We start from the raw sequence: 23,573 nt of genomic DNA, 5'->3' as shown, positions 1-23,573 counted from the left end.
TCGGATCCACAGGGCGCAAGCAGGTGAAGGCAGTTGCGGTTGGTGCTGCCCAGCCCCTGCCCCACACACACAGATGGGAGATGTGTCCATCCCCCCCTCGCCAGTAGCTGGGCACTGGCTCTTGCAGCTTTTGCCATATCCTGCTGAAACCACAGGGTAGCTTCAAGGCCGATCCAGCCACCTGGCTCATTATTTATCTGTATGATTGAGGCCCCTAGGTGCCCAGTCACGGGCCAGGTGCTGTACAGACACAGAGCAAAGTCAGCCCCTGGCCCCGAGAGCTCATGCTCTAAGCTTATGGTCTCAGCAGATCCACTTGGCAATCAGCTGCTGGGTGAGAGGGGAAGCCCTAGTGGTCTCTGCCCAGCAGCCCTGCTGAGCCACGAGAGAGCTCCAACACACGTCTTCTCTCTGGGCAGGAGGAAGGTGGCTGTAGCCAAGCAGAATTACCGGTGTGCAGGCTGTGGCATCCGGACGGACCCCGGTGAGTGCTGGAACTCTGCCCGGGACAGGAAACTCAGCCTCCCCAAGGGCGGGCGCGGGGGGGCGGGTGCTGCATGCAGGTGAGACAAGAAGGGACAATAGAGACGAGGAGTCAAATGTGGGGAGGTACAGATGCCAATGAGCTGGGGGATTGTGGGGGTCTCAGCGCAGGGCGCCTTGGAAGCTGGTGCAGCTTTCAGGCCTGGCATGAACAATGAAAGAAGACAGAAGTGGGGAACGGAGTTACCAATGGACAGAGCCTGAATTCACAAGTGGACTTGTAACTAACATGTAGCTAGTAGCTGAAGAAGAGGAATGGGTGATAGGCTTGCAGCTGTGCTCACAAGCACACTTCCTAGGGCGTGGACGGCTCATGAGCCAGACAGGGACTGGCTCACCAAATTGGGAAGCCAGTCATAGTGTGATGCAGTGCTGCATGTAATGGGCACGTGTGAATCTGTTTCGGAATACGTAGATCATCTGATTTACGGTGATGTATTTTGGAGCTGTGGGGCGCCCTGACCCCGGCCCCTGCTCCTGAGCCTGATCACCTCAGGCGTAAGCGGCGTGGAATGCCAGGAAAGACACCTCCGTGACGAGTCCGGATTCAAACGGCGGGTTTGGATTCCAGAGAGCTGGATAAAGTGTTCTCCCATAACTGGACGGGGTGTTCTGGATAAGCCGAGCAGAAAAGGGGTCGGGGAGTTCCAACATCTCCCAGTGAATGAGTCTGCCCTGATTGGCAGCATTTCCCATGGCAGGCTGTCAAAAGGGGAGCCTGTGTGCTATGATGCCCTGTGGATGGAACAGCCTGTTCCCCCAGGAGGCCATGGGGCGGGGCAGGGCAGGTAAGGGGTGGCCAGTCTGCCTCTCTGAAGGTATTAAAGTCCCTGGTCTCATCACTGAGCAGCGTCAAGTAGGTGAGGGTGGCTTCACTCATTTGGATTGGTCCGCTAGTGTCTGCTCTGATCCTTCCTCTTCAGTTCATGTAGTGAAGCTGCTTTACATCAAAATCCCAGAGGTGATTGGGCTGAGGGGGCCTCATACAGACAGCTGCCTTGATACAGCATTCACCTGCTGTGTGTTACCAGTAGGGGCTCTGAAGCAATAGCTTGCCCTAACTGTATAGCCAGGGATGGCTACATGTGATTCATAGGCCGATCTGGGCCTCCTAGACTGCAGGGAGACCACAGACCCCAGCATGCCTTGCTCTGAGCTGAAAAAGGTGCCTTGTCTGTGGGGCCATTTCGGGTATGTCTGCACTGCAATTAAACACCCACGGCTGGCCCATGTCAACTGAGTCGGGCTCACATGCTGGGGCTGTTTAACTGCAGTGTAGAGGCTCAGGCTGGAGCCCAAGCTCTGGGACTCTGTGAGCCCAAAGCCCGAGCCCCTCTGCCGAGCTGGGCAAGGCCTGGGCCAGCTGGGCGGAGGTTCAACTCCCTCTCCGGTCTGCCAGATTACATCAAACGGCTGCGGTACTGTGAGTACCTGGGCAAGTACTTCTGCCAGTGCTGCCACGAGAACACCCAGATGGTCATTCCCAGCCGCATCCTGCGTAAGTGGGACTTCAGCAAGTACTGCGTCAGCAACTTCTCCAGGGACCTGCTGAGCAAGATCTGGAGCGACCCACTCTTCAGTGTGCAGGACCTCAATGCCGCTCTGTACCGGAAGGTGAAGGCTCTGAATCAAGTCAGGGTAAGGCCATGTCCTGTGCTTTCCAAAGGAGACCGAGTTCAGCCTTCTCCTGAGGGGCAGGTGTTGCTCCCATCCGTGACTCAGGGAGGAAGACCCACAGGGTGGGGTTTCTCAGGGTGGGGGCATCGGCGCCTTGTGCGGGGCACGCTATCTCCTGCTCTTTCATTAGTGGGCCAGAATACCTAGCTGCTGCTGCTACCTACCCTTCTATATGGGGCCTCTTGTCCATAGCTTTCAGAGCATATAACAAAGGTGGGTAGGTATCCTCTCCATTTTACAGTTGTGGAAACTGAAGCACAGAGAGCTTGAGTGACTTGCTTGCGGTCACCCAGCGTGTTGGTGGCAGAGCTGGGAATAGAAGCCATTAGTCCTGACACCCAGTCCTGGGCTCTACCCACTGGAAATACTGCCCCTCACGCCTGCTTAGAGGAACCTCTGCAAGTGTCCAGCTCCAGGCAACCTTTCTGTTGGCAAAACCTGCCTGTTTGTCATTCCTTGTAATGTCCCTTTAAGGGGCCTGGTGGGCAACGTGAGGAATCTGATGTTCCAGAAGATCTGAACTAAGGAGGGAAGAGACTGTTACTCGTTGAGGCCCAGTCAGGATTTCTCTAGACTTATTCTGTCAGAGTGTGGCTGATGGGCAGATGTTTCAGAGGGAGGCTTAAAACTCCCATAATGCGTTTCCATTGCACATCTTGTTCACTGTGCAATAGTACATGGTGGAGAGGAATTTCTTCCTAACCTCCAGCTGGGCTTCAGTTTATGCCTTGAAATATGAGGATTGCTAGCCCTCCTGGTTTTATCCTAGCCATTTAGCTGCTTCAGTGCCCAGAAACCCAAAGCTGGCTGTCAGCAGAAACAGCTTCACAAGAGCATGAGTTGAAACAGACTAGAATGTTTGGTTTGATTGAGGCCTGCAGTTCTGTTTAATGACAACTTTATACTTGTGTGTTTGTTTTTTCCCCAGCTGTTGAGAATCCAGCTGTTTCACTTGAAGAACATGTTTAAGACCTGCCGACTAGCTAAAGAGTGAGTACCAGGGCCCAACCAGAATTTAACTTGCATCGGTTTCAGTCTCTCCTGGCTGGCTGTCGCTTGGCAGCTTGACATGTTAGCTGCTGCCCAGACCTCTGCAGGGTGGGGTCTTTCAAGGATCGTGGCAAAATGTTCAGCAGCATCGGCGATCAGTCCCCCCGCTTCACCCCAGTCTCTCCCACGCTCAGCGCTGTGGCAGGCCACCTAGAAGCTTCAATGCATGCAGCACTCAGAGCAGGCCAGGCACAGATGGGCCCAGCAGTTGGGTGTGCGACTACCTTCCGCTGACGTTTGTTAGAGAAAGAAGTGTTTGAGACTGACCCTGTGAACCGGGACCAGGTCTCCCCTTGGGCTTCCTCTGCGTCCCTTTGGGATCCCCCACTTCCCAAAGGCGCTGCACCCTTCACCGTGATGCTTTGCGCGGCAGCTATCACCTCTCTGGCTGACAGTGACTGAGTCGGGCTAAGTGGCCGTGAGGGGTCACTTGAGCGATGAGCTGCCCCTCGCTTGGCACAAAAACCCAGCAGGCCCTGGGAGGTTCTCAGATGGCTCAGAGTCAGCAGAGACACGTGCCTTGTCGTAGCAGGCTCTGCCCTCTGGGTGCCTCTTTCACTTGGCTGCTCTCTAGACTTGGGCTTGCCTGGCCCCTGTAGAGGGGAAAGGACAGCGGCTTTATCAGGGATTGGAGCAGCCCGAGCACCCTAATGGGGACCCTGCAGCTGAGTGGGACGTGCAGGAGTCGGCTGGGACAGAACCTCCTAAACTAGAACAGCGTGCAGCAATAAATTGGGAGGCAGACGCTACTGCTGGGTTTCCTAGGGCCCTGCGTGGAGGGGGTGGACTCTAGAGAGTGGTGGTGCCCGCTTGGGGTGGGGAGGCCGAGCAGTGGGTCGCACAGAGTCATTGGCCCAGTGAAGTCACCGTAGTTCTCAGTCTGTAGAGCACTCGCTCGCTGATGTGTGGTGCTAAGCTCTGGTGTCTCCACCCCTGCAGGCTCCTGGATTCCTTTGACTTGGTGCCAGGTCATTTGACGGAGGATCTCCACCTCTACTCCTTAAATGACCTGAATGCCACTAAGAAGGGGGAGCTAGTTCCCCGCCTGACGGAGCTCATAAAGGCAGGTACCCTGCACGTTGAGAGATGCATGGTGGGTAATTTTATCATCTTTTTCACTAGAATGTTTTTTATTATTACTGGATTAGACTTTACTGTATAAACAGCCAAGGAGCGGGATCTGGCTTTATAAAGGCAGCAGCAGGATCTCCAGAACAGCTGCTGAGGGCAAATACATTTTGTCAGGTTTCAGAGTAACAGCCGTGTTAGTCTGTATTCGCAAAAAGAAAAGGAGTACTTGTGGCACCTTAGAGACTAACCAATTTATTTGAGCATGAGCTTTCATGAGCTACAGCTCACTTCATCGGATCCATACCGTGGAAACTGCAGCAGACTTTATATATACACAGAGAATATGAAACAATACCTCCTCCCACCCCACTGTCCTGCTGGTAATAGCTTATCTAAAGTGATCATCAGGTTGGGCCATTTCCAGCACAAATCCAGGTTTTCTCACCCTCCACCCCCCCCCCCCCATTTTGTGTTAGCTGTTACCCTCTTCCAGTTAGTTTCTCATATGGTTGTTATCCTGTGTGTGTGCAGAGGCGTTTCCGTAGTACAAGAGATCGGTGTTGAAGAATAACACAGCTGATTGGTTCAGTTTCAGGAAGAAGCTGCAGTTTCCCATAACCCGCAAAGCACCCATTGCTGTCTCCATCTCTGCTTTACAAATATGGGCTGTATTCCCTCTGAAATGCATTGGGATGTGCTTTGCCACATTCAGGATGGGGAGGCAGCTTGACTGGTGGTTAGAGGAGAGCACCGAGAGTCAGGACTCCCGCGTCCTACTTTCAACACTGTCACTGATTTGCTGCATGACCAAGTTGTGTCCCTCAGTTTCCTTACCAGTAAAAACAAGAAACTTCCCTACTTTGCAGGGGGTGGCTTTGAGATCCTCCGATTGGAGGATGCTGTATAGTCACAGTAATGGTATCCAGCGTACAGAGCACCTCCCCTCTTGGCATACAGCGCCCCATGTAGCCTGGCTAAGAGATCTATGGTCACCGTCACCACGGCTGTGGGGAACAGCATGTGAACTGCATCCCTGGCAGCCTGAACAGTTGGGCATTTCCCTCCACTTCATTCCCAAATGGGCTGGACATGTGTGATCTTACAGAAACAGTCACTCTAACAACATGTTTAGATGCAAAAGCCCTGCATTAAAACAGACTGAGTGTCTGGGTGAAGAAATACCAAGTTGTGAGTTTCCAGGCAGCTGTGACTGCAGATAACAAACAGAAATAGGAAGGGATGCTCCAGTCTGCAGGGGAAGAGGAATTTGGGGGGCACTAGTGTGTCTAATTTTTTTTATTAACCCTGTCTTTGCTGATCCATTCGATCATGTTGCTGTGCTTGTGCTTGTTTTAACTATTCCCTTTTCTCTAATGAATTTGATTTTAAGAGATGAAATTTAAACCCAGCTTAAATGTGGGGAGGGATGAGGTGAGGTTTGGAGATGGATCCCAGCAGGGCCTGAGATGTAACGTTTGCTTTCATCTCCTCCCTCAAGGCTGAGCTACACTGCAAAAACAACAGTGGGAAGTTGGCTACAACACATTTGAGGTGGTTAGAACACTGTTGCATTGTTTAGTGTAGATGGGACCTAACCGCTGCCCTGAGCCCTGCTGCAGCCCTGATTTCTCCAGGACTGTCGCCAATTCAGGGTCCCGTGTACACTCAAGATGAAACCGTGTTTTAACTCTGTCATTGGCAACTGTGGTGTAACTGGTTCCTCATTAAAGTGTTTTTTGTAGGGTAGATATGGCCTTAATTTTCTGTATGAAAACTCAGTGTGATGGGTGACTTCACTAATTGTCTTTAAAAACATTCCAGATGGGACATTCCAAATGGGTCGCCTTGAGTTGCAGCTGTTGGCTGTGTGGGCCACCCATGTGAAGGCAACAGTGCTAGTCACCTCCTGTGGACACGTGTTTGGGGCAAAAGACCAGAGAGGCTGCATTGGCCTCCGAGTTTTCAGTCCAAAACTGAGAGGGTCCTTTTCCTGGAACTCCCAATCTGACTGGGAAGTCAAAGGGGACAAAAATAACTGGACTGCCACTGGTTTAGCAGGGTTGTGAGTGCAACCTACTGCACAGATGACACTGTTGTGGGTGTGTTTATGGTACGTCTTTTGGTATAACCGCTGTACTTGCATTGTCTTGTGGTAGCATTGACAATACTCTGGCACAGCCCATGTACACAGCAAGAAATGGGCGTTGCCCCGAAGCGCTTGCTGGTATGTGTGTAATCTAAGAGATGCAGACCGCCCGGTTCCTTCACCACCACCCAGCAGACAGGCAGCCCTGCTGCTCTGAGATAGTGCCATCAGCCAAGCCTCCTGTGCTACGGGTACGCTTTTGGCCTAGGGCATCTCGAATAGACCATGTCTCCAGGCCCCTGGAAAGGTTGGAATCTCGTGGAGCCCAGCCTAGCTTGTAGCGGGTGAGAGACCAGCTGCACAAATGCTGTTCTAGAAGCTGGTGTCGTCGCATCCCGGCAATGGAACGAGCCTCTGATTTCCACGTTACTCTTGGCTCGAGATGTCTCTGACTTTGCCAGGGAAATCGGGCACATTTGCCTCTTTTCCAGGGCGTTTCTTCTTCACTCCTCTCCCCTTCTGTTGTTACAGCTGTGCCAAGCCAAAGGCTTCATCTGTGAGTTCTGTCAAGAGGAGGACATCATCTTCCCCTTCGAACTGAACAAGTGCAGGACGTGTGAAGGTGTGACTCTGGCAGGCGGGGTGCTGGGAGCCATTGCTGGCCCTGGGAGTTGGCTGGGCCGGGCCCGTGACTGCTCTGGAGACTGAGCCAGTACAGACCAGGCAGAGTCAGGAATCACTGCTCTGCAGCGTTTGTCCAAGGCTGTAACAGCGAGTGCCTCAGCTGCCTCCAAGCATGGCCTTTCTGCATGCTGCTTGTTTAACATTTGTCCAGCCACCTGGCAGCAACCCGTGTTCAGCCTACGCCTCTGACCTGGATCAGCACACAGCTGACTCTCTCTAGCCGGTTTGATGTGCTCCCTTGCAGCGTGGCCAGAACCGTGCCTGTGTATCTGGGGGTGGCCAGTAGAGTGCACTGCACCCAGCGCACTGCGGGATAGCTGCCCACACTTACGCTTGCACAGATGGGCAGTGTGCTAAGCGGGGGTGCACGAACTCATTTCCAGGGTGGCTGCAGCCTGCCCTACAGCTTGTAACTGGGTCAGATGCATGACACGTATTTGGAGTGTGCACTGGGCACAGGGCTCCATCTTCATGGCCGTTCTGACTTTGGTGCCTTTAAGGTTATCAGCCAAGGAGTCCGGTAACCACAGCGCTTTGGCCATGTGGCGCTGGACTGAGACTATGCAATCATTTTACTGAAGCCCCCACGCCCTGTAGTTGATAACTGCTTTTGGTCACTTCGACCTTTGCTGATGACCACATGCACCATAGCACCGTATCCTGGCTCCAGTCTCCTGAGCCATCCAAACCGCCCTTGGCAATCTACAAATGTGGCCGTCTCTTTAAAATTAGACTCTCTCTTGCCGCCAGTGTTTTCAGTGAAGGCCTTTTGTTTAGGGTCACCATTTCCTTGGCAGGGCAAGAAACCTTTGGGAAAGGGATGAGATGCAAAGTGCAATTGACCTAACATTGCTGTCCAAAACTGAGTGAAGTGCCCCAAATTACTTAGTTTCCAAGTGCATGCGGTGGGCTGGGCGCTTTCCAGTCATGTGGGCACCATCCCTACTCCAAAGATCTTTTTGTTTAAGAACCACGTAAGAGGCGAATTAGTCAGAATTGTAACACCTTGAGATTTGATCTCAACATGCTCTGTCCCTGTCAGTGACTTAGCATCCCTCCCGTTGGGTATGGGCAGGCTGTGCCCGGAAGGGGGAGCATGCCGACGCATGCCTGTGCTCATGGTGTTGCTTTCTCTCCCTCCCTCAGAGTGCAAGGCCTGCTATCACAAATCCTGCTTCAAATCGGGCTGCTGCCCCCGGTGTGAGCGCCTGCATGCCAGGAGAGAGCTGCTGGCCAAGCAGAGCATGGAGTCCTACATCTCTGACTACGAGGAGGAGGAGCAGCCGCCAGGGGCAGTGGCCGCAACATGAGTGTGGTGGCGGAGGGGGAAGAGGAGACCAGCAGATGTATTTGTGTGTGTGGCCTTCATCACCAGAGACTAAACTAGGGACTAACCTGACTCTTCCACCGTAAAGGAGCCTGTGGGAGGGCTGTATCATGGGAGATCTCAGAGCAGCTGGCCCTCTCGCACTGACGGTATCGGCTTGGTTTGTTTCAAGAGAGCTGGTTTCTTTTCTCTCTACACGATGGTGTTGGGGACGGCGGACTCCGGACGCTAGTTCTTGCAGTCGTGACCCTGCCAAGGTGGACACGCTGCTGCCTTCCTACAGGGTCCGGCAGCGAATCCTGTCTGTTCCACACTCGGAGCGCAATGAGCGATTGTATGCCTGGGTGCTCCACCTGATCCCTTCGGGAGGAGCTCAGCCAGCAGACTGTGTTAGCCAGGAGCTGCGCTGTCCTCCCTGAAGCAGGTTCTTGGGGAGCTCCCACCAGTTAGGAGGTGAAAGCTCCTGTCCAGCTCAGCCCTCCAGGGGGAGTAACTGGAGTCCTGCTGCTCCCTAGGCTTGCTGCATTGGGGCAAAAGAGAAGGGGCTTTTGCCAAGTCCTCTGCCTGTAACACACCATATCCTTTGCTGCTGACGTGATCTTTTTAACAGTCCCTTATTCAGAACTGATATGACTTGATTTGGGGGCGGAGGGAAGATGAAGCAGCAAACAGCGCCTTGTCCTCTGCCTGGTGGGAGCAGTCACTAATGGTGGATACCTGCTGGGCTGGTAGATCAGGCTAGGGCACGCGGACTGTAGGTGACAATGGAGTTGATCTGATTTTTCCCTTAGGCTCGGCCCTGCTTTAGCTGCATGCAGGCTGGAGGAGAGATCTGTGCCAGTCGCTGTTGGGATCAGCCACTTTCTCCGCTATTGATGTTCGGTTCCTCAGACTGTGCCTGGTGCCGACGGAGCCCTCACCTGCTGGGTGAAGGGCTGGGCTTGTCGTCCCAGAGGCGTGATTGCCACCTTTCCCACAGCGCAGGTGCCAGGAGATCGCCCTGTGCCATGCAGCAGGTGAACAGGGGGCTCTCGCTCTTCGGGCCGGAAGGCGGGGAGGCCACAGACAATGGGACAGCTGCATGCCCAGCATGGGGAGATGAAACACCTTAGCTGAGCCGGAGGAAGCAGCAGGTCTAAAGCCGGATTCTCTCTGCTGATCTTGGCAGGAGTTGAACTGCTACGAGTGTGGCTACCGAGTGCTCCTGTCCCCTGGACTGGGGGCAGTGTTCGCCCATGTCTGTCTGCTGGGGGGACTGAGCAGTTACGCTTAGATCCGAGACCAAGGGTCAGTTTGAACAAAGCCAGAGCTCAATCCCTGGGTGCCAGGCGGCGTAGGGGCTCCTGCACCAGGCCCGGGGGGAACCCGCCCGCCAGCGCCTGGGAGAGCAGGCTGTGTGTGCGATGGTGCCGCCCCGCCCCTGTAGCCTTGAATGCTCAGCTTGCCTTGTGGCGCTGTGAGGACCCCATCCTCACTCAGGCCAGTGAAGTGTAGACAGGCGTCTTAGCTAGAAGCAAACATCTGGGACCACGGGAGACGTGGCAGGGGCAGGGGCCTGGATCTCTGCCATGTGCTGGGCACTCAGATGACTCTACATGACACTCGCCCCCACTATTTCAGAGCTCGATGAAGCCACAGTCGGTCTCAGTGGAGCCTTTCTCCCATCCATGCTGCACCCTCAGCATAAGGTGTCCTCTCTGCAGTGGATTCTGGCCGTGCCCCTGTTCCAGACCTTGGCGTTGGTGCATCGGGCCTGCCAGTTTGTGCTGGGATCCCCTGATGCTGTTCTGTGACATGCACCTGTCTCTCCTGTCACAGGCACCCTCCCGCTAGCAGTCCAGTACCTGCTGGATCGAACGCTCGGGGAGGCAGACAGTGCAGCTGCTGAGCAGCCCCACGCTTCAGCCAGCTCCCTTGGCTTTAAGATGAGAGCTGCACTTCTCATCTCCCTGGATCGGGTGCCCGTTGGAGTGACTGAGTAATGAGCATGTTTAGCAGGACGGCCAATAACCTGGTAAAGGAGCCACCCCCAAGCGCACTGGGTAGAGCTGGCCTTGTGATGTGGAGCGCCCTGTAGTCGGGAGATTAGCCCAGTCCAGAACTTCTCCCCAGTACCCCATGCTCCTCACTCAGTGCCTCAACCAGTTTGTTCTACTGAGCTGTGTGTTTGTGTGGAGAGAGAGCCTACAAAGCATGTGGTCTTCCACAGTGCCCACTGGCTGCCCCCTGGCCCAGCGTTCCTCAGAGCTGGTATCTGAGATCAGGCCCCCTAGCAGGTGTAAAGCTGTTTATTTGCCATCCTGAGCCCTCCTCCCCCCCCCCCCCCTCGAGAGCAGGTGCCCACAGCCAGCTCCTCTTCTCAGTGTATCATTTCAGTTGGGTTGATCTTTGTGTATATTGGGTTATTTTAAGTTGATCTCTGTTAAAGGCAATTGCTCCTGTCTTTTAAATGAGCTGCTCTCGTTTGAGCTGGTCACTTAGGGCCAGATTTTAAAGCTATTTAGGTGCCTAACTCGTGTTGATTTCAATGGGAGCACGGCACCACACATCTTTAAAAATCTGGCCCTTAGTGTCCATTGCCAGCAGTACGGGAGGCATTTTCTGCCTGGCTGGACTGTCCAGCATAGACAAATTGCACTCCTCCAGCCCTTCATGCTAGTTCCTGGTACGGGATGTCCTGATGCCCAGCTGAGCCTGGGCAGAGTTCTGTGGTGTGGCACAGATGAGCAGCGTACTGGTAGTTGGTGTGATTTAGGGGAGTGTCCAGAGAGTCTACAATGTGGCCTGCAGATTCCTTCTTCAATATGGAGATGCAGCCTGTAGCAACTCCCCGTTCGGGTATTCAGTGCGCTCTCGGGGCTGCACACGGCAACTGGACATCTTTGCACACTGGGGCTTGTGATCTCTGCAGGTAGCGGCTGATCTCGGCTCCGGTTTATGGAAGATGGGTGTGCCCCCGTTTTCAGCGCGGCCTTTGTCTGGGCACTCCATGCAGTCGTGTACATCGAAAGGCGCTGTTCGAGAGGTGGGGAGGTTGTGTATTGCCTGGAAGTGGGGGTGATGGTGGCGACTCTCCCTCAGCTCCTGCCCTGATTGGTGGCTGGCACGTCAGGCTGAGCGCAGGGCAATGCTGGGGTTCTAGCCTCTTGTGGACCTGGCCCCATTCGTGCCAGCGGTGAATCCCTGGGAGAGCTGCAGAGGCTGGGGCCGAAGTGAAACAGGCTGCAAGTGCCCTTGGAAGGAGGGAAAACTGCCAGGGCCGTCTGAGGGCAGAGGAAGGCTGGCTGCATTTGGGCTCTGTTTCAGACAGGATGCACTCGAGGAAGCAGCCTCTCCTCCCGCCCTCCCCCCCCCAACACACTTTTGTCAGTTGTGTAGGTAGGTTGGCTTCCTTGCAGCTGCTGCTTCCTCTCCTGCTGGGGGGCGGCAGACAAGAACTTGGGTGGCTCTTAAAGCAGCAGCTTGGTGGGACTGCTGTTGTTTCCCCAGGTGCAGGGCATTGGGAGGTGGGCATTGAGGCTGATGGTGGAACTAGGTTCAGATCAACTGTTCAGTGAGAGATCTCAATACTAAAGGTATCTGGAAGCCAAGGAGCAACTGCGACAAGGGTGTTACCCCACGGAGCAGGCAGCAAGGGTAGGTGGTTATACAGGGCAGGCCTGGGTTTTGGCAGGTGGTTTAACAGAGCTGAGAGTGCAGGAGCTCTAGAGGTGGTAAAGTCCAGGTAAAGCAGAGACACTAGCATTAATATCCCATTTCTGCATCAGAAGGATGGTGGGATCAAAGCCTAGGGCATCTGTAGCTTGCCCAGAACTGACCTGTTGCATGTGCCTTAACTTGAGAACTGACAGTCAGGGTCTGCTTTGTGAGCATACTTTGATCCCCCCCCGCCCCCCCAGCTGTATTCTAAATGCCCAGCCCAGCGATCAGCTGCCCTCCTGTTTGTCACATGGGCGCCCAGTGCCACCTCCTAGCTTTCAGCCTAATAACGCCGCTATATGCCACTGATGGCTGGCAAACTCCAGCTGGCTTCGAACTTTGCACGCGCTGTGGCTGACAAAAAAGCCGATCCCGTCCTATGAACTGCAGGATGATGATTCTCACTGTCCTACAGCCGTCAAATCCCTCCTTTAGTGTCAGCCGTGCCTGGTCTGAGACCTAGCACTACTGTCCAGACCCTTGGTGGTGATGGCTGACGAACCGATTCCCTCCCATGTGCCGGCTCTGACCCAAAAGAACAGGACCTTCTATGTTTTGTTTTGAAGCACTTTAACGTTGTGGGGTGTTTCCCTGGTGGCTAAGTTTCTGGGCGGTTTCTAGAAGCACTGATTCCACTTCGAAAGACAGTGAGTGGATTTGTGGGTTTTGTCCCCCTTCACAGTGGGACCTTTCTCGCTGAGACGGGGACCCCGCCTGGGAATTCAAGACAGCGGAGGGTTTTAATGCAAAATGATGCACAACACTAATGAAGCTGCTACTGACCCATTTGCCAAGCTATTACAGTACTTACCACTGTAAATAAGCGTAACTGTGTGCGTACAAGCTCTTTGTAAATACAGAGAAGGGTCATGGTACAATGTACATGATGATCAATTGGATTCCTCTCTGCTGTATTATTGTACAGCATAACAACAACAAATGCCGTCCCTAATAAACTAAGTTAATAAACGCATCATTGGCTGCTCTTGCTTGACCTCAACTGTATTGGAGTTTATTAAAGCTGGCTGAAAGAAAGAAGTACAAAGATCTTGCTCATAAGAGCCAGGAAAGCACCAGTGCTGACTTCCCCAGAGTGCCGCTCACCTGCTGTTTGTGTGCCTTTAATTTAAAAACACAGTGATGGACAAGTAAAAAAAAAACCGAGGCCAACTTGCTGCTGGAAACCAGGGAACTACAGGCTGAACCTCTCTGGTCTGGTACCCTCAGGACCTGACCGGTGCCGAACCAGAGAATTTGCCGAAGCACGGGAGGTCAATGCAGAGTGCCAGCGGATCTCCATAGGCGGGGGAAGTAGGGGTGCAGAGGGTGTTGCAGCACCCCCAGGCTTTGCGCCCAGCATGGCCCCCTGCCCGGGGATCCCACTGCCACCCAGGCTCTTGGCTGCTGGCCCCCCACCCAGGGGCTCCGATGCTGGCACCAGGTCCTGGTCGCCAGCCCCTCGTCCAGGGTCCTGGTCACCAGCCCCCCTGCTGCCAACCCAGGGTCCTGGCTATGGGGCTTCACTCCGGGTTCCACAGCCACCCCCAGCTATGGTCCCAGCCTTACCCCTCACTACCCCTCACTACCCCATGCCCCTCACTACCCGAGGCTGGGACTACAGAGGCGTGGGAGGGAGGAGGGGGGCAGAGGGGGAAGCTTGGTGCCAGTGGATGCTCCACACCCACTAATTTTTCCCCAGGGGTGCTCCAGCCCCTATGCCAGACTACGGATGTTGCCGGACCAGGGAGTGCCGGATTAGAGAGGTTCAACTTGTAGGTGTGTTATTAAGCAGGATCAGGCCTGGTTACGATGTGGATGGGTGACCAGCCCAGAAAGCCAAGCGATGCAGGAAGAGATGTTCTAATTTACCTGCAAGTCAATATTCCAGTTGGATTAAACCCCTGGCCCGATGCTGTGCAGTTCAGGGTAGGCTGTATAGGTATGGTCTTGGCTTTACCTTTGACCCAAGAGCGCCCCCCTAGTGTTCTGGGTAATGTGAGCACTGATGGGGGAAACGCTACGGCAGGGTAGACGCACACATGCAAAGACCTGCGTTTGTAACGGTGCGAGCTCTGAAAACGGGACCGAAGCAGAGTGCGTAGTAACACGCCACAACCTCGACGCTTGTGAACAAACGTGGGCTGGTCTGACCGCGTCTAGGCCCCTGTGTTTCACGGCCTCGTGCAGCACTAACGGCTGGGGGTAGCCAGCGGTGCCCGACTATCCCCTTCCCTAGAGCATCTCGGGCAGTCAGAGCAGCCCCAGGCTGGTGGACCGTCGCGCTGAGCTGAGCTGCTGCTTGCTAAGCTTTAGGGCAAGGGCTGGGCAGCCCCAGTTCTTGTCTTCCTCTGATCCCATCGAAACTCTGCTGACTGCTGCAGGAATGACACAGACACCAGGGCTGGGTGTGGTAAGGTTTACGAGACAGACCCTGCTGCAAGTCACTGGGCTTTTAACAGTCACTCTGAAAACCCTGCTCGCTTGCTGCCTGGGATAAGACAAGCCTCCACGTCTGCATGTGGTGGGGCAGGAAAGCCCCTAGAGGTAACGCAGCCCATTGAAGTCAGTGTGTTTCGCCAGGGAGCTCCCATCTGAGCCCCGGCCAGCAGCGGTGGATTTGCTCCGAGATCCCCCTGCCTCACGCAGTCAGTTCAGAAGTGCTAAGCTACAAGCCCAGCGTGCGAAATGCTGCTGTTTTCCATCCCACAGCTCTAAGAGCCAGGCCTGTCTACCTGCTGCATGCAAGGGCTAGACTTGTCTCTCCTCCCCCAGCAGTTGGGGTGGTTGGCGAACCTGTCCCCCCTCGAAATATCAAATAGCTTTTATAGCTGCCATAATTGCTGAGCTGTCCCCGGCTAGTAGGGGGAGGTGGCACATCTGGGGCTGTGCCAGAGAAAACTGGGGGCATCCCGGGAAAACCTTGGGCTGGCTGCCCCAGCTCCCGGCATGATGCCCAAACCGCTGCCTTGGAGGCCTGTAGGGAAGAGGTTGAGCAGCACCCTGGCAAGGGCAGCAGAGTCCCTGCTGGCTCTCGTCTCAGAGGCTCAGAGGTTTCAATGTTATTTAGGGGAAATGAAAACGTTGGAAGGCCCAGCATAGAACCCCCCCCACCCTCCACAAGCACCAGCCATCCTGCTTTCAGCAGGAGTTGCCCCCGGCAGGGCTACTGGCCCAGTTTGCGGGGATCGTATCTGCGCTCGAACTGCCCCACGTCGAATTTCCTCTTGCAGCCGGCGTAGTTCATGTAGCGGATCTTCCCAAACACGGCCCGCTCGGCCCAGCCCTGGTCGTGGATCCCACAGATGGACCACATGCAGCCTGCCAGGCACAGAACCCACAGTCAGGTCTCCTGTACCCTCCTGCACCTCTTCACAGGCCCCCAGGAGCCTGCTACAAGCCCTGGCAAGGGAGGGATACAGGGGTGGGGGCTGTATGAGGGAGAGGGAGCTGGACAGGCTATGTGGGGGCAACTGGGGGCCCTTTAACCTGTGTAAGGGGACCTTGGCAGCCCCCAAGCAGACAGGATCCCCCTCCCCAAGCTCTCAAGGGTTTCTCACTCCCATGCGCTAGTCACTAACCTACGTAGCCGTTGGGATCCCGGCCGTCCAGCTCATAGCGATCGTTGAGGTAGATGGCGAACTTCAGGGCCTCCTCGGGGGAGCGGGTCCACTCCAGGATTTTCTTGGCCCAGTACATGCGTAGGAACCCATGCATCTTCCCCTCGTGAACCATCTGGAGCTGCAGGGAGTGGGAGAGCCCAACATGAGAGCCGCAACCTCGCCCCAGCAGGAGAACCCAGGCTGCTCGGCGGGGGAGAGGAGGGAGGTGAGAACAAGACACACCTGTGTGGAATCTGGGGTGAAGAGTGAGGGGTGGGGCCTGCCTGGACCTGGCCTCAGCCTCAGTTTCCCATCTACCTAGGAGTTTTATGGCTACCTTCCTCACAGTCTCCCTCAATGGAGAGAGCCAAGCTCTGGCCTGCAGGCCCCACCTGGCCGCTGGAGCTCTCTGCCCTGCGTGCTTGGCTGGGGAATATCTGCTGTAACCCATATTCAAAGGGCACACGCTGGCCAGGGGTGCAGAGAAGCAGGTGTGCTCTATGGCCGGCTCTGTTATGGGAACCCACCAGGACTGGGGCTGTTTGGGGTGCTCGGTGCTAACACCCAATGGATCCAGGAGGGGAGGCAGAAGCTCAGGCTGGTTGGTACCTGGGCAGCGTTCCAGAGCGGGTCGTGCGTCTTCCCCTCCTCCAGCTGCTTCAGCTCGTAGAGGTGAGACCTCTTGTCTTGGGCGTGGAGCTTCAGGGTGGTTTTGGCCCAGTCGTACGCACCTTCAAAACATAACGGTCGGACTGGAGAGCACGTAGCCGGGGGAGCCAGGCTCCCGAAGACAGGGACTCTGCCGCTGGGTGATGGAGCCGCTGGGCTGGAGGCTCCAATCCTGCCAGCAGGTCTGGGCAGAGGCAGGACTAGCTTCCCCCCCCCCCCAGTCACTCCCCACGCACCAGCGTGCTCTCGCGCACCGTGAGTACCACAGGCTGTCGCTCCCCCAGGGCGCGGGCCACGCGTTACCTTCCACCTTGTCGTAATTCCTGTTGTAGTAGCAGAAGTTGTCGGCCAGCTCCCTCCGGACCACGGCCTCCTCGGTGAACCCATCCACCGACTCCTTGTACCGACTGCGGTATTTCTGCACCTCCAGGATGGCCCGCTGGACGGAGACCTGGCCTGTCCGGGAACGGGGCGGGGAGAAGAGACGGGGAAGCAGAGAGGGCGTTCGGCCGCTGAGCCCTGTACTCTCCGGCTCCCACGGGAGCTGGCATGCTGCCGGCCTGGCCTGAGCACGTGGGATCGAACGCCAGAGCAGCATAGGATTAGCTGGCACAGCCCCAGTACCCATCCCCCTTCAGGTGCACGGTGTTTCCTCCGCTGGGATTGATCCAGTTCATATAAATATCTACAGCTAACCTCAGTGCAGCATGAAACACCAGCAGCCAGGCCTTTGTACCCCCCCAAGCTGCCATGGGGCTCAGAGACCAACTCAATCAGCCCCGAGGGAGAAACCTGGACCAATGCTCTTCCCTCCGGCAGCCCGGATACCGTTCTTAACCCATCAGGGGACAGTCACCAAGGTGAGGAAAGCGACTGAATTAAACCTACAGGAGTTACGGCCCCTCACTAGCCATCTCTCCTTGGCCCGGGCCACTTACCTCCCTCCAGAGGCCATACTGTGCCCGGAAGGGGTAATTACCTAGATCAGTCAAGCCTGTTGCCCTTCAGAGCTACGTGGGTTTCCAGGGGCCACTCACCAAAGTGGAACCACGGCGAGAGGTTGCTGAGCGCTGCCCTGGTCGGGTTGTTCCGGTCGGTACCGAAGGATTTCAGCCGCTCACCTATGAACGACTCCAGCATGGCCAGCCCCGCGGCCGTCCCCGGCGTCGCCCACCTCACCTCCTTCACCGAGCAGTCCACCTGCAGGCTGGCGCGGCAGGCGCTCCAGTCTATGGGCTGCACAATCGCAAGGAGGCTTTTGCCAAGCTGCAGATGTTCCCGCCCTGCCCAGGATGCTACGGCAGACAGGGCCGGTTCTGATGGCTGCTTTGGATCAGACAGATCCTACCCTGCCCCCCCCTAAATACACCCTGGCCATAGCTTGCTGATACTCCATCTGCTTTTGGTGATGCTAAGGTTCCTTTAAACCCTACTGCACCAGGGAATTGGAAATTCGGATTTCTGATTTGTTCCCAGCTCCGCCACTGCCTTTGTGTGACCCTGGGCAAGTTACTTCACCCCACAGCCTCAATTTCTCTTCCCCCCCCCATTGTAAAATGGAGATCACGCCCACCTTCCAGTGGGGTTTGAAGCTTAGCTAGTGTTTGGGATGCTCTGCTGGGAGCCGCCTGGGGCGTGCGGCTAAAGGACTCCAGACGTTACCTCTGCCGGGGCTGTGGGCGGGAACGGGTGCTTGATGACGGGAGGGAATTCCGTGAGGAACTCGGGGAGCCGATCGTGGATCTTCCGTCGAATTGTCCTGGCTCCGTACTCCTGCTTGTCTGAGGTAACCCAGCATGGGACAATGTTGTGAGCATCAACCTGGAAAGCAGCCGGCGAGCTGGGAATAGGCAGGCTGCACGGGGGATGAGAAACATGACACCCCCCCACCCACACTCTGACCGAGCCCTAGATCCACCCAAACCTTCCCATGGCTTTGTTTTTAATTTCAACTCCCCCTCCCTGCCCGCGATCAAGCTAACCTTTCCCTGCAGTCTGGTGCTGGGCTGTGGGGCCTGGAAATGAAAGTGACTAGAATCAGGCCAGTCTAGGAGCAGGAGGAGATGCCCACTTGGATCCATCCAGGGCTCCACACACCATGGTCTGGGGAAGATGGAGCTCAGCTGCATAACAGCTCGGCCGGTGATTTTTTTTTTTAATTTAAAAAGAATCTCTTTGAACAAAAAAACAGGTGCTGAATTCAGCAGAGCTGACCCCACCCCAAAGGGCCTTGCGTGTTTCTCTCTTGGCCCAGACATCTGCCAGGAACCTGCTCAGTCCCAGATTGATTCTCGTGGGGAATACGAATGGGGCATTTGAGGTGAGGGGGAATTTCTCCCTGGAACAGTACTTGTAAGGCATTACTCCCTGCGCCTGCAGTCACCAGCTCTGGGCAGTGGCCGCGTGTCCCCATGAAGGGGGATGGCCCCGGTATAATCTCATTCACTCCCCCCTCCCTCCAACTCCCTCCCTGCCCCCAAACTTCTGACTCCGTCCAAGATACACTTACACGCTCAAAAACCTTCCAAGCGTCAGAACGAGTTCCCCGCCCTGCTGCCAATTACCTGCTTGAGTTCCACCCCAGTCCCCAACCTTCTCTAAAGCTGATCTTGGGGCCACAGCAGCACCCCGCTGTTCAATCTGCAGCGACCAGCTCTCGACGCTTTCATTCTGCCTCTCAGCCCCCTATTTAAAGAGCTGGGAGCCAGCTGTTAGCCCCGTTATTAACACCACCGCCTTGAGATCACCTGCCAGCATGGAGAAACGGCCTATGTACAGAGCCCCCAGCCCCACGCTCCCCCTCCCCCGCAGCCCAGACCCCCACCTGTACAAACGGCACATCTCCCGGGAGCCTCTCTTTGACGTCTTCCACCCACTGCATGGGGACGCGGAGCGGGGAGAAGTCTGTCACCACTCCGCCGAGGCCACGGTCCGTCACGAAGGCAGGCAGCACATCCTTGGCAAAGCCGATGAGCAGGTGGAAGGGGATGTCCAGCTCCTGGCACTCCTGGAACGAAGGGAAAGGCTCTGTGAACATGGGGCAAAGAGCCTGGTTTCTATAACTGCTCCTCCAGGCCGAGCTGCCCAGTGCCACCCCAGCTGGGCTCCAACCAAGAGTTGGGTGCTCCACGTCACTCGCTTGCAGCACCCAATCCCTTGCGTGGCTTTGCTAATCTCTGCTTACAGTGACAGGCTATAAAGATCCCAGGGTGGGCTGGGTCCCTGCAATTGGCGTGACTTTGCTTTCCAGACAAACGCTTGGTGTTGCACAGAGATGTTGGGCCTGCGAGCAGCCCTGTAGAGCCAGGAGAAGGGAAACGGATTCCAAGTTCAACTCCCCTCTGCCCCCATGAGAGAAGACAGCGCTGGAAAAATCCCGCAACGGTACTCTTGGCAGGATCGGGCCCTTCACTCACACTGGGACATTGCTGAGAGCCGCACGCCTGCCCCCATTACTGTGTGTCCTAGGCCAGCGCTCCGCCCCTGCTCTGACCCTCCCCTCTATGGCATTTCCTAAGCAACCGGTACCTCGGCCACTTCCTGCAGGCCTTTCAGCATGAAGCCGAAGTGACGGATGGTGGCCTCCAGGAACTTGGGCACCAGGCAGAAGCAGACATGCAGAGGGAGCTGCTGTTTCAGGGCCAGGCGCTGGGCGTACAGGAAAGCCCAGTTATCTGGAGAGAGAGAGAGAGAGCACCTGACTGCATTGGATGGACACTTTGCATTACTACAGAGCAGCCCTGCCAAATGCTCAGCCCATGGCTCAGGCCCAGGACTGGGAGCCAGGAGACCTTGGCTTCACAGCTGTCTTGCAGGCACCGAAATGAGCGGAATGTGCCTCAGTTTCCCCATCTGTAAAAGGGAGCTATTGATACTGACCCACCCATGTAAAGCCCCTAGCAGAGTCGAAGCCGAAGCCAAATCCATCTCTCCTCAAGCCCACCCCAGCTCACGGCTTGGGGGGAGCTGAGCTACGGGGGCGGAGGTTCGGCTAAAGCCACGAACTCCAAAATAAAACCCACGGAGAACTGGTGCCTGGGTAAAGAGAAAAATCACACGCTCTAGCCATGAACATTGCCGAGGGGGCTTCCCAAAAGGAATCCTACTAGGCCATGATGCTGGACGGGGAGCCCAGCACTGTCTGCATCAGCTGAGGGACCAGGGATCTCAACTGGCGCCATCAAGGTCTCAACTGCAAGAACTTGCTCTAGGGGCAAGGGGGAGGGGACAAGGGCTTTGACTCCCCATAGACTTTCACGCCCCCCGTGCTGCATCCTGGTCCCGGGATGGATCGTACCTTGCACCCTCTGGTCTCGAGACATCCAGTACACAACGCCCTTGGCGGCATCCTTGAGGTCAGAGCTCTCTGAGACCAGGCGCACTCGCTTCTTGTTGTACTTGAACTCCTGCACAGAGGGGGCAACCCGCAGCCGCGCCTGCCGCACAGCTTCCCCCAGGCTCCCAGCTCCTCCCCCCTCCACCGCCTCCCCTTCCTTCCTCCTCCTCTTAGCCACGGTCAACGCCTCCGCCCCACTGGGCTCTGCCAGGACCTTCCGTTTGCCTTTCAGCTGACCACGGGGCACCGCAGCAGTTCTAGTCCTCGCTGTATCCCCACAGCCAGCAGGACTGGCCGTGGTGTCCTCCCTGCCATGTGCCCGCCGGTTCCTGCTCTTCTGAGACATGCTCGCTGCCGTCCTATGGGGCGGGCACAGCCCCGACACACCATGCAGTCTCCAGCAGCCACACCAGGCAGCTGCAGACGAGCCGACTCCAGCCAACCTTCCCAGCAGCAGCTTGTTGGCGTGAAACTATCTGTGGGCAGAGAAACACACACCTCTTTGTAGGCCTCTCCTTGGAACTTCTCAGTCAAGACAATCGCTCGTATGTTTCCCTGAAGCCTTCGGGGGCTATTCGCAGTTGCCAGTAGGCGTTCTGTGCCCCCAACAGGAATCTAATACCTTACTTTCCTTATAGCGCCTTACAGACTCCGATCCCAAAGCACTTCATCAACCGTACACAGCAAGAATCAGTTCCCCACTCTGCAGTGGCAGCCACCTCTGTGTTGGAACACGGCCACTAGTCTGATTCCTCCTGCATAGCTCCAAAGGTGGCTGCTCAGCCCCGCCATTGAACATAAAAGCTCACAAATTCGATGGGTGGAAAAAAAACAAAAAACCCTGCTGCATATCTTGAACTTGCCTGATGAGAGACAGACCTGGCCCCCAGCCACCCTCAACTGCAATAGGTGTAAAAACTGCAGAGACTACAGCTCGTGGCATGTTACACTCCGGCTCGAGCCCAACAGAAGGCCCCTCGGGGCCAGAGGCAGCAGGCTGGGACCTGGCAACTGCTGCAGAGAACTCCTGACTTTTTGCTGTCTCCTGGGAGTCTGCATGTTTGTTTGTTTTTAAGTCCCAGCTTCTGGAGTCATGTGATTATGGGAGACTCTCCGCTTGCATTAATAGAAAGGGGGGAGTTTCCAGCTTTTGTGATTGCAGGGAAAAGCTTGAAAAGATGGGCTCTGGGGTCTCCAACCCCAGCAGGCATAGTCCCAGAACGCCAGCGATGTGCTTCTTTCATGTCTCATTATTTCTAAATTGCTTTCATCATTTTTGAGGGTGTAACTGATGGTTTTTGAGCGGTTGGGGTGGGGGACACTGGAGCAGCTCTAGCCCTTGCTACAAAATTCATCTTTAGAACAAACTCCACACCCCATGCTGCAGCCGGGACTGGTAGGCCCGAGCTTGTGTACCGGGGGTGGGATTCCGGAGTTGCTGCTAGGGAGGAACTATTCCTGCCCGCCCTTTCTCTGGAACAGCCTCCCGCCAGGGCCTTAATCCAGATTAGTTAATCTGCTTTCAATTCACACTCATACTTTAGTCCTGCCTGACTCTCACTGATTTAGACTGTGCCCATCCCTGCCAGGTCTGGGCGCCCAGGCTGGGGCAGTGAGACCCACGGCGGGCTGCTGCAGGTCCCGAGGCTTGGGGAGCCCGTGGGCATGGATGTAGCAGCGCAGCCTGGGATGGGCAGAGGGCCAGAATCGCCCCCTTGGCTGAATTTGCCCGTGCGAGCCCTGGCCCGGGGGCTGCTTTAGGGTCAGCCTCAGGACAGGGCAGTAGGGACAGATGCGGGGGGGCGGGGCAGGGGGTCCCCCCTATCTCGAGTCTGTGCACGAGCAGGGACCCGCTCCCCTCTCCCCTGCGTCCTGTGGGGCAGGGAGCGTGCGGGGGAGCCCGGAGCCCCCCTCTAGCCCGCCTTGCCCCACAGCCTGCCCGGGGACTGCTCCCGCCCGCCACCCCCTCACCTGGGCGGCGGCTCCGGGACCCCGGCGACCCGCTTCCCGGCCGGCTGCAGCGGCTACTCCGGGCCCGTTTACACAACGTGGGGCGGAGCGAGCGGGGCGGAGCCTGGGAGGCGGCCCCAGAACCACGGTGTGGACGGGGACCGCTGGGGCGGAGCCCGAGGCAGGGGGCAGCATCTCTGGGGCGGACCCCGCGGAAGGGTGGGGGAGATCGGGGGGATCTCTAGGGCGGCCCCCCCCCGGAAGGGTGGAGGGATCTCTGGGGCGGGAACCCCCGGAAAGGGGGGGGGAGGATCGGGGGGAATCTCTAGGGCGCCCCCCCGAGAGGGCGGGGGGGTACCCGGAAGGGTGGAGGGATCTCTAGGGCGGGGCCCCCGGAGGGGTGGGGAGGTCTCTGGGGCTGGGGGGACCCGGAAGGGTGGGGGGGATCTCTGGGGCTGGGGGGACCCGGAACGGTGGGGGGATCTCTAGGGCGGAGGGTGGGAACGGGGTCGGGGGGGGATCTCCGGGGCGGGGCTCCCCGGAAGGGTGGGGGGGGTCTCTGGGGGGACCCGGAAGGGTGGGGGGAGCTCTAGGGCGGGGCCCCCCGGAGGGGTGGGGAGGTCTCTGGGGCTGGGGGGACCCGGAAGGGTGGGGGGGATCTCTGGGGCGGGGCTGCCCGGAAGGGTGGGGGGGTTTCTGGGGGGACCTGGAAGGGTTGGGGGGGTCTCTAGGGTGGGATCCCCCCGGAAGGGTGGGAGCGGGGTCGGGGGGGATCTCTGGGGCTGGGGGGACCCGGAAGGGCAGCATTGAATCCTGCAACACTTGTCTTGTGTAACTTGTTACATGGCACACGTGAGAGTTGCCCGCCCTCGCCCGGCTAAT

General features: G+C 56.6%; 2 protein-coding genes across 5 annotated transcripts in view; one reads left to right on the top strand and one right to left on the bottom strand.

Annotated features, from left to right (window-relative positions):
- The window catches only part of RUBCN (rubicon autophagy regulator), a 66,857-nt gene extending 53,747 nt beyond the window's left edge, over positions 1 to 13,110 (top strand). For all 3 annotated transcript variants that reach the window (XM_084639729.1, XM_084639727.1, XM_084639728.1), the window contains 6 exons: positions 420 to 484; positions 1,943 to 2,181; positions 3,149 to 3,210; positions 4,210 to 4,363; positions 6,959 to 7,049; positions 8,258 to 13,110. In XM_084639729.1, coding sequence (XP_084495855.1) covers positions 420 to 484; positions 1,943 to 2,181; positions 3,149 to 3,210; positions 4,210 to 4,363; positions 6,959 to 7,049; positions 8,258 to 8,421 — 775 coding nt within the window. In that variant the 3' untranslated portion in view covers positions 8,422 to 13,110. The remainder of the gene's footprint in view (positions 1 to 419; positions 485 to 1,942; positions 2,182 to 3,148; positions 3,211 to 4,209; positions 4,364 to 6,958; positions 7,050 to 8,257) is intronic.
- A 17-nt stretch (positions 13,111 to 13,127) lies between these two features.
- Positions 13,128 to 22,851, bottom strand: LOC311526567 (deoxyribodipyrimidine photo-lyase-like). 2 transcript variants are annotated; one of them, XM_084639730.1, is made up of 10 exons: positions 22,713 to 22,851; positions 20,703 to 21,217; positions 19,934 to 20,079; positions 19,230 to 19,412; positions 18,068 to 18,226; positions 17,443 to 17,641; positions 16,709 to 16,861; positions 16,346 to 16,467; positions 15,716 to 15,875; positions 13,128 to 15,455 (listed from the first exon to the last, which is right to left on the bottom strand). In XM_084639730.1, exons 2-10 carry the CDS (start codon positions 21,085 to 21,087, stop codon positions 15,301 to 15,303), a joined length of 1,662 nt encoding a protein of 553 aa, XP_084495856.1. In that variant the 5' UTR covers positions 21,088 to 21,217; positions 22,713 to 22,851; the 3' UTR covers positions 13,128 to 15,300. The 2 variants fall into 2 exon arrangements, with proteins under 2 accessions (XP_084495856.1, XP_084495857.1); XM_084639731.1 differs by having other exon boundaries at positions 15,316 to 15,455; positions 16,709 to 16,856.
- Between the last annotated feature and the right edge of the window lie 722 nt (positions 22,852 to 23,573).

This window comes from Lepidochelys olivacea (genome assembly GCF_965140295.1).
Source record: "Lepidochelys olivacea isolate rLepOli2 genome assembly, chromosome: 9".
Taxonomy (NCBI): domain Eukaryota; kingdom Metazoa; phylum Chordata; order Testudines; family Cheloniidae; genus Lepidochelys; species Lepidochelys olivacea.
Note: the sequence above shows the minus strand (reverse complement) of the source record. Positions and strands in the feature narration are given on the sequence as shown.